The sequence below is a fragment of the Stomoxys calcitrans genome, chromosome 4 (assembly GCF_963082655.1).
Source record: "Stomoxys calcitrans chromosome 4, idStoCalc2.1, whole genome shotgun sequence".
Lineage (NCBI taxonomy): Eukaryota > Metazoa > Arthropoda > Insecta > Diptera > Muscidae > Stomoxys > Stomoxys calcitrans.
In genome coordinates, this window is record NC_081555.1 from 62,567,230 (window position 1) to 62,576,048 (window position 8,819).

Consider the following 8,819-nt stretch of genomic DNA (forward strand, 5'->3'; position numbering starts at 1 on the left):
AACAATACCAAAAATTAATCACAAAAATGACTTTTTATTCTCAGATTTCTACTGATTACTATGATTTATTGAGTTTTCATGCTAATAATTAAAAACAGATCTAATTAAAAGTTATGCCAGTTTGTAGTGGCTAAACGCTTATGCAGCATGATCCAGATGTCAGCTAATCTGCCATAGGTAGGGCATTATTAGGAGCTACCTTGTATAGGCACGAGTATAAAAATAAAAATTAGTCGCTTCATTACTTCGCCGAATTGTCGATGTGTGGCTAGGAGAATCGCTTGGCAAAGATTTCGAAAAATATGATGTATCTATACCTATTGGCAATAGTTTTAACATCATGTTGTATAACTTATAAGTTTCTTTGTTGGAATTTCGATTACTGGCAGTGTAGAAACGTTCGAGGACCCAAACCTCGTGCTCTCTTTGGGTCCTATCCAAACCTGTTGCTGCGCAGACAACATTTTGGTGATGATATGAAAGATATTTATGTGTTAAGTGACTTACAATTCATTATTAATCGCATATTTCACATCAATAATTCTGCAATTTTAGGCGTTTTCAGTCGACAGACAAATTTGTGGGCACTTATCTGATGCGCACGCCAACATTGATGATTATAGATCCACACATTGTGCATAATATATTTGTAACTTCATTCAACCATTTCAACGATAACGATGTTGGGAAATTGGTGAGTTAAATAACGCGATATAATAGGCGCTAGTCTTTTAACTATTTATGTTTATATACATAATTCAATTCTCATTTTTACCATTCTTGAATATTGTCTCTGTTTGTTCAGTTAAACAACAAATGCAGTTTAGTATTTGTTGTTTAATATAATTTCCGTAGTGGTTTTTAAGGATTTTATAAAGGTACATAGCACACTGTTACAGCAATTCACGATATTTTCGGCGCCATTGAAGGCCCAAGGAATATACAATACTATAAGCTGTCCCAACTGCTATGGACACCATCACCCAATATAGCATTTACAGCACCTGGAGGGCACAACTTTTGTCGCAGTTTGATATCGGGCTGGATCCTTAATATAAACCTTTAAAATAGGATTATGTACAATATTTTCTAAGAGACTTTCGACAGCGGCTCAACATCGAATCTGGACAAAATTTTTGGAGAAATGTAATAGAAATTGGATGGCGAGAGACATCTTTTTCAAATTTCCTCCGAAATGTGATGCAGAGGAACTCTCAACGCAATTGCTGTAGGAAATTAGTACAAACTGACCTATTAACACAATTCTTACAGACGTTTAACGGAGACGCATCTCTGACTATAATTTTTCCTGCAGCTTGGTAGGGCACGTAATAATTTTTTTTTTTTTTTTTTGAAAAAATTTCTACGGCGGAGTCTCTCAGTACCAAGGCAGTAAAATAATATAGAGTGGCTGAAGTGATTCTATAGGAGAGAAAGCCCTCAACACAATTCCTAAAGTTTTTTAATAAGTGTCCTATTATAAAAATGTTTATAAACATTTGTTGCAAAGTAGTCCGTTAAACAGAATTTCAGTAGAGTTTTTCTTAGAAATCGGTTTTTAATCCTCCGACCTTCCCGATATCCGAATTAGTAAAGCAGAGATGGTCCGTAAGACGATTTTTTAGGTTTCCGACTGTCAAAAAGTTGTAAAAGTCGAAAACGTCGTATACTTGTATAAAACGTAGAAAAAGTCGCAAACGTCATAAACCTTAATAACTCAGTGTAAAAGTTTGATTTTTAACAAATATTATTGTCACTTATTTGTTGTATATAGAAGAGTTTATATATAAAAAAAAATTCGCAATAAAAGAAATATTAAGTTTTTTTTTAATTTTTGCATTTACATTTTTCACACAATAAATTGGAAATATATGGAAATTTCAAGTCAATTTATAAAGTAACGTTTAAGGATTTTTTTGTGAAGCAAAAAATCAATAAATTATTAGTTTTCATCAATTATATTTAGAAATTGCAATTATTTTGTATCCTTTTGCAAAATTATTTGCTTCTCCCGTTTTAATTTGCTTTTTGAAAGCTGTTGTAAACGACATATGTTAAAAATGCATGACATCTGAGGAAGTGTCAAGTGAAATGGTACATGGAGTGTTAATTATGTTATTCAATAACAATACTTAAAAATAACATTACTTATTCAATAAAATACTTAACACGCTATCTTCCATTTCACTTGACATTACCTCACATTAGCATACTTAACACGCCATCTACCATTTCACTTGACACTACCTCAGATGTCATTCATTTTATAACAATATTGGTAAAAATCGTGTAAACCTACGGTAGCTTTTTCTAATTCTGAACCGATTTTTTCCAATTTCAATATTGCTCGTCTCCAGGAGGAAAAAATGACTTATGCCAAAATTTTTAGTTAATCAGATCAAAAATTCGACATATTTTCGTTCGAATTTTTTTTTCTGTCAGAAACCTAGTTTTTTGGCTAGGTTTACGACGTATGTAATATACGTCGGAAATGTATGTCATATACGTCACTGTTTCTGACAGGCCATCTCTGTAGTAAAGTGCGGGGGTCGCGGGTTCGATTCTTACCAAAGGCGTAGCTTGTCTATACTATGACTAAAATAGTGTAAGTAATTCAAAATATTTTTATTTTAAAAAATACGAAATTTTTTCGGTTTATATAATAAATTGTTTTTAAATAAATACTTTGACACACATTTTATTTTGATGCTAACCGTGCATACAAAGACATAGGAGATGAACTTTCAACAGTTCATTTTTAGGAAAGGGGCCTCTCTCTATAATATTATTAAACTGAATTTATTTATACAATATTTTATTTTTATTTAAAAAAGCCAATACATTAACAATTTATTTAAACTGTTTTTAGATTGATTGCAGAAAAGATCCGCTGATTGCCAACAATCCTTTTATATTAGTGGGTGAAAAATGGCGCCTTCAACGATCTCTCATATCACCTGCTTTGACCAGTTTCCGCTTAAGACAATGTTACCATGCTATGCCCAAGATATGCGATCAGATGAATGATTTTATTGTTAACAAAGGACTATTGAATATCAATGGAAAGGATGTATGTATGGTAGGCTGGGTCAAGTTTTGCTTATCGACAAAGTGGTTATGAAAATCGCAATCTACGACGAATTCTAAGAAAATTTGCCTTTAAATGCAATGGGACACGGTCGTTCTTCAAGGACCACATTAGCCCGGTAGCTATTCACAGCATCTGCTACTCGCTCTCGATCTTGTACCCCATCATCATCATACCTATCTAAAATATGATGATTTGGATGGTACCTGCGATAACAGCTCAGAAAGTATTGCTTGGACAACATGTAGTTATGTCGTGATGGAGATGGACCACGTGAGAACTGAGGAGACAACAGACCGTCGAAGAACGAAGAGCGGAATTCTGACAGATCTGAATATTTTTCCACTGCGTGTCACAAAGCTGACGACAGGCGCTACATATCTTACCACAGACCAGCCAATTGCTTTGTACATGGTCAACAAGGTTTCTTTATCAACCCAATCATCAAATTGCTGTGGCATGTGGGGAAAATGTGTAGGAGCTGTCAATTGTGACACCAAATATTTTGGGACACTTAAATGTCGGAAACGTTTCTCCGCCGAGTATCACATTCAGCTCATTATTAACTTCACGCTAATTTGTAGTGAACAACAATTTGGCTGGAGATTTGGTGGAAAATATCTTCACATGTCTTGCCGCGAAATAGCGGTAAGTACATCGAGGTAGACGTTTAACTTATCGCAGATGTCATCAATGGGTGGAGGCCTGATGCCATGATCGTACAATCGTTCAAATATGATACCCTCTTGAGTGGATGGAATGGTGAATAGTTAGAGGTTAATCAGTGCCGGAGATATCACCCCTCCTTGTGGAACTCCCTGTTTCACTATACGGTGTTTCCACTTGTTATACCTAAATTCCAAGACTGGCGACCACACAGATAATTCGTGACCCAGCGTTTCAGGCTTGGCTGGAAGGACGTTTTGGTGATGTCCTCAAATAGTTTGGCATGCCTTCGATAGGCCTAGTGCCACGTGGACGGTTCTATCATATTGCCTGGGCTGATGAAAGCCACGAAAATGTGTGCGGTGATGGCATGCAAAGCTCTTGCAGTGCTATGGAGTCTTCAAAATCCATGCTGTTGCTCGGCGAATGGAAATTATGTAATGAGCCTCGGGAGGAGTAGTCCTCAAGCATCTTGGCTGCTGGTAAGAGAAGTAAGATCGGTCTGTACGAGTTCCCCTTACTCGGGTCCTTTCAGTAGCTGGATCACTCTGCCCATCTTCCAGACATCGGGTACTATAAAAGGTTCAATGGCTTCAATCTGATCTGCCAAAGCTGTGCCCCCTGGGTCTTTACCTAGCGGAGAATGTCATGAAACGTGATGGGCATTAAAGTCTAATAGAATTAGGCATTAAAGTCTAATAGAATTAGGCATTAAAGTCTAATAGAATTAGGCATTAAAGTCTAATAGAATTATGGCCAGACAATAGGCCACTAACGGCGGTACCGGACTTGTCTGCTATCTCCATACATTCCATTTAGAGGTCACTAGCGCCAGGCGTAAACGAGATGAATCTATCCTGCATAGAATTGTGTATCATGAAGTCCAATTCCCCACCTCGAGTCCTTAAGTGATCCTTACATAGCACATGTCGTTTGCAACTTTGCAGACTGAAGGTTTTGGTCAGCTTTGTCTTCTGTATCGCTGCAACCAATATGTTCTTCCGACTCATAAAATCGAGCTTGCCTCGGAGACCATTGCAATTCAATTGCAAGAATGATACACTTCCCGGCACCGGCTCGGCAGTATTGGGGTTGGGCAGCTGCTGTTGCATATATTTCCGCACTGGAGAAGTCGGAGACATCACTTAGTCCGGCGAAGAGGACACCGAAGGCGACGTCGACGACGCTTATGACGCACTGGTATCTATGTTCGCACAGCACCTTGTAACATATCAGAAATGCACCCACTCCATGCACCGTTTACACCTCACCGATCGATGATGGAGACGGTTCTGCCAAACCGTACAGAACCCGATTGAAAAGAACCCTGGACTTCTTTTCAATCCCGGCATGGATCAGAAGCTTGCGGAGAAGGCACTCCCGGATGTGTCTCTCCCATGAGTCGTAGTTCGTTTCGCCTATTTAAAAAATTTGCACTTCTAATTATTATCATCGAAAATTTCATAAGCAGTTTCGCCTTGGCCTAGCAGATATATACCCACGGGCGGACTTTTCTATTAAAATCCTGAAGACCGTTCTAGACTCATGGTGTCTGAGGATAATTTTCTTAGAATTCATAGAAGACTTTTGATAGCAGCTTGATGGGTTTTTTTGTTAACTAACTTAAAAAAACCCTTGAATATCGTTGCAGCTTGCATTGCGGTTCACAGCAGAGAGCTTAAGCGATTGTGTATTGGGTATGGAATCGAAAAGTTTTACACAAACTCCATTACCAATATCAGAAAATGTTAACAAATTTGCCAGTGACAATATTGCCTTTAGCATATTTACTTTAATCAGTGGCTTGTTGCCAATTCTTTTGAAATATTATAAAGCAAAATTCTTTCCCTCGGACTGTGAGAATTTTTTTATGGATCTTATGAGTAATGCTTATAATATGCGTTACGCCAAGGCTACCGAAAAGAATGATATTCTAGATCATTTAATTAAAATAAAAGAGCTGTATAAACTCACGGATATGGAAATATATTCACATACCATGACATTTTTAATAGATGGTCTGGACACGACAGCGACAGTAATTTCTCATTGTTTGCTAATGGTAAAATCTTAATGATATTGCAAGAAATGCTTTCGCTTCATTTTTTTTTATTATTATATTTTCAGTTGGCTAAAGAGCCTTTAACTCAAAGGGCATTGTATGAAGAAATCTGCTTGAACTATGATGATCAACATGGAATCACTTTTGATAAATTAAATGAAATGCCGTATTTGGATGCCTGTATACACGGTGTGTATAAAGCTTTAAGTTAAATTTCCAGACTGACGGATGGGAGAATATTTCTCATATGAAAACGCGATGTAATAGTAAACTTACTAAATTTCCTATGATCACTCCATGAAGGAACAAGGAGTGCAGTCCGAGAAAAGTTTAGGCTCAGTGATATGGGATCTCCTTTTTTATGCCGAGTCCGAACAGTGTGGCAGCCCTTTTTCGAAACATCGGACATTTTTTAATTAAAATTAGCCGATATATATATATAAAAGAGTTACGCGACTGACTGACTGATCATCGCCCAGCCCGAACGGCTAAAGCTAGAATCATGAAATTTTGCACGAATGTTGATTAGGTACATAAAAGTACCAAAAAGTACGAAACGCCAGCGCGAACGGAAAGGGCTAGAAGTACGTTTAGTACCGCAAATCGTACTATTTGGTACTTTCCTTGCAAATTGAACTAGAGCTCTGAACTTTGCAACTTAGCAACTTAGGTAAGCTATGGCACCTTAATTAAGTGATAATAAGAGCTTTTGGAAATTTGTAGATTTAGGTACTAAAAAAGTACCAAAAAGGTACGAAATGGGAAAACTTTGTACTGGGCGGATGGATAGATGCAGAAGTTTGAAATTTGATTTAAAAGACATCTCGGTAAAAAAAATGGAAAAATAGTACTGGTAAAGGGAGAAAACGTACGCTTAGTACCGCAATTGGTACCATTTGCTACTTTCTTTACAGATGGAGCTAGACGTCTGAAATTTGACATGTAGGTACAACTAGGGAAAATATGATGGGTGACTAAATGATCTATTCAAAATTCGTATATTTTTTACCAAAATTGGTACCATTTGATACATTCTTCAGATATGGAGCTAGAGGTCTGAAATTTGGCACATTTCGTACATTTGGTACCAGAAAGTGAAATATAGTACGAAATAGCTAATCTTCGACAACAGATCGTTTTATATGGGAGCTATATTTGGTTATGAACCGATTTTAATAATAATTGTCATAGTTTTTTGAAGTCAAAACATAAGATTTCATGAAAAATGTTAGCCAAACAGGATAATAATTGCGCTCCATGCAGGCTCAAGAAGTCAAGATCCGTTACCGGTTTATATGGCAGCTATATCAAGTTATGAACCGATTTTGACCATACTTAGGACAGTTATTAGAAGTCATAACAAAACACCTCATAAAATATTTCGGCCAAATTGGATAAGAATTGCACCGTGTAGAGACTCAAGAATTTAAGATCCAAGATCAATTGATATGGCAGCTATATCAAAAAATAGACCAATATGGCCCATTCACAATTTTAACCGACCTACACTAGCTGGAAGTATTTGTGAAAAATTTTAAGTGCCTAGTTTTACTCATTCGAAAGTTAGCGTGCTTTCGACAGACAGACAGAGGTACGGACATGGCTAACTCGACTCAGGATTTCGAGACGATCAAGAGTATATATACTTTGTTGGGTCTCAGACCATTATTCCTATGGTAGAGACTATAAAAATTCTGTAAAAACATTGCTGCTGTCAATTGTGGTTCGAAATTTCCAACTCAAAATCATTTCAAACATAGTGTAAACGGGTTTGGGGGACTTACTCAAATAAAGTGGATTTGGGCTCTAGTGTATACGAAGTTGAAAGGGATTGACCTAAACATTTTATAAATGTATTAAAACTTTGTTAAGTTCGTTTTTAAAGAGGGAAGCGAATTTGCTGTATATGTAGGCCAAATTTAAGAAAAAGTTCGATTTATATTCTAAAGAACTTCCTGTGAAAGTTCATTATTCGTCTTTTCAGAAACTCTTCGTATCTATCCTCCTGGTTTATGGTCTACTAAATGTTGCACAAAGACTTATCAAATGTCGAACAAAGATGGTAAAATTCTCACACTGAACGAGGGTGAGCCGGTAATAATCCCAATTTATGCTTTCCATCACGATGCTCAATACTACCCCGAACCGGAAATATTCAAACCTGAACGATTTCTACCAGAAAATGGGGGAGTAAAACATTTTCGCGATTGTGGAGTATTCTTGGGATTTGGAGATGGTCCTCGCACTTGCATAGGTAAGATAGTTATATAAAAGTGAAAGCTTTCCCTTAATGAACTTTTTGGTTATAGGTAAACGTTTTGCATTGCTTCAATCTAAATCTGCAGTAGCATATCTTGTTAGGACGTTTCAAGTTAAATTGAACAAAAGAACTAAACCCGATTTTAGGCTTGACCCTAAAAGTTTTCTGGCATTGCATAACGGTGGAGTTTGGCTAGACTTTCAAAGGAGGTCCTAAATAATGACTTAAGCAGGGGTATACAATGTATACTATACGTAAATAAATTCGAATAAATTGTCCTACTTCTAAAATATAATTTTAATTTATCAATAACTTTGAAATGTTCTTTACTTATTTCTTTTTTATGCTTAGGATTCTTAGAGAAACAAGTAAAAGCACATTAAGTTCAGCTCGACTGAATCATTTTTGTCAGGTTTTTTGTACGATTTCTATTAAGCAGTAACTAAAATTTCATCCAATTCGGATAGGTAATGCGCTCAAGACGTAAGATCGGGAGCTCGCCTTATATGGGAACCAAAAAATGTTCCCATATAAATTTGGTAAGTCATGGTGCGAAATTTAAGCCAAATCAGATAAAATCGGAGATTTGTTTATATGGGATCTATACCGGGATAGAAATATTGAATAGGAATATTAATCCGGGGGACCGATTCGGACCATACTTGGTGCAATTTTGGAGTTCATAGGAAAGGTCATCGTGTTAAATTTCAGCCAAATCGGATAAGAATTGCGCTCGCTAGAGA

At 36.7% G+C, this 8,819-nt stretch overlaps 1 protein-coding gene across 3 annotated transcripts; it reads left to right on the forward strand.

Annotated features, from left to right (window-relative positions):
* Positions 1–230: 230 nt before the first annotated feature.
* On the forward strand, positions 231–8,388 carry LOC106089990 (probable cytochrome P450 28c1). Of its 3 annotated transcripts, none has more exons than XM_013256013.1 (7): positions 231–493; positions 556–694; positions 2,870–3,079; positions 5,406–5,816; positions 5,882–6,005; positions 7,801–8,070; positions 8,126–8,388. In XM_013256013.1, the coding sequence occupies exons 1-7, from the start codon at positions 303–305 to the stop codon at positions 8,290–8,292; spliced, it is 1,512 nt and encodes a 503-aa protein (XP_013111467.1). In that variant the 5' UTR covers positions 231–302; the 3' UTR covers positions 8,293–8,388. The 3 variants fall into 3 exon arrangements, with proteins under 3 accessions (XP_013111467.1, XP_013111468.1, XP_013111469.1); XM_013256014.1 differs by having other exon boundaries at positions 2,870–3,070; XM_013256015.1 differs by having other exon boundaries at positions 405–468.
* Positions 8,389–8,819: the final 431 nt, after the last annotated feature.

Excerpts from the sequence above, each read along its gene's own strand:
- LOC106089990 (XM_013256013.1), top strand. The coding sequence starts at position 303 with ATGATGTATCTATACCTATTGGCAATAGTTTTAACATCATGTTGTATA. Across the intron at positions 3,080-5,405 it reads ATGGAAAGGATGTATGTATG|CTTGCATTGCGGTTCACAGC; the intron begins GTAGGCTGGGTC and ends ATATCGTTGCAG. Across the intron at positions 8,071-8,125 it reads TGGTCCTCGCACTTGCATAG|GTAAACGTTTTGCATTGCTT; the intron begins GTAAGATAGTTA and ends TTTTGGTTATAG.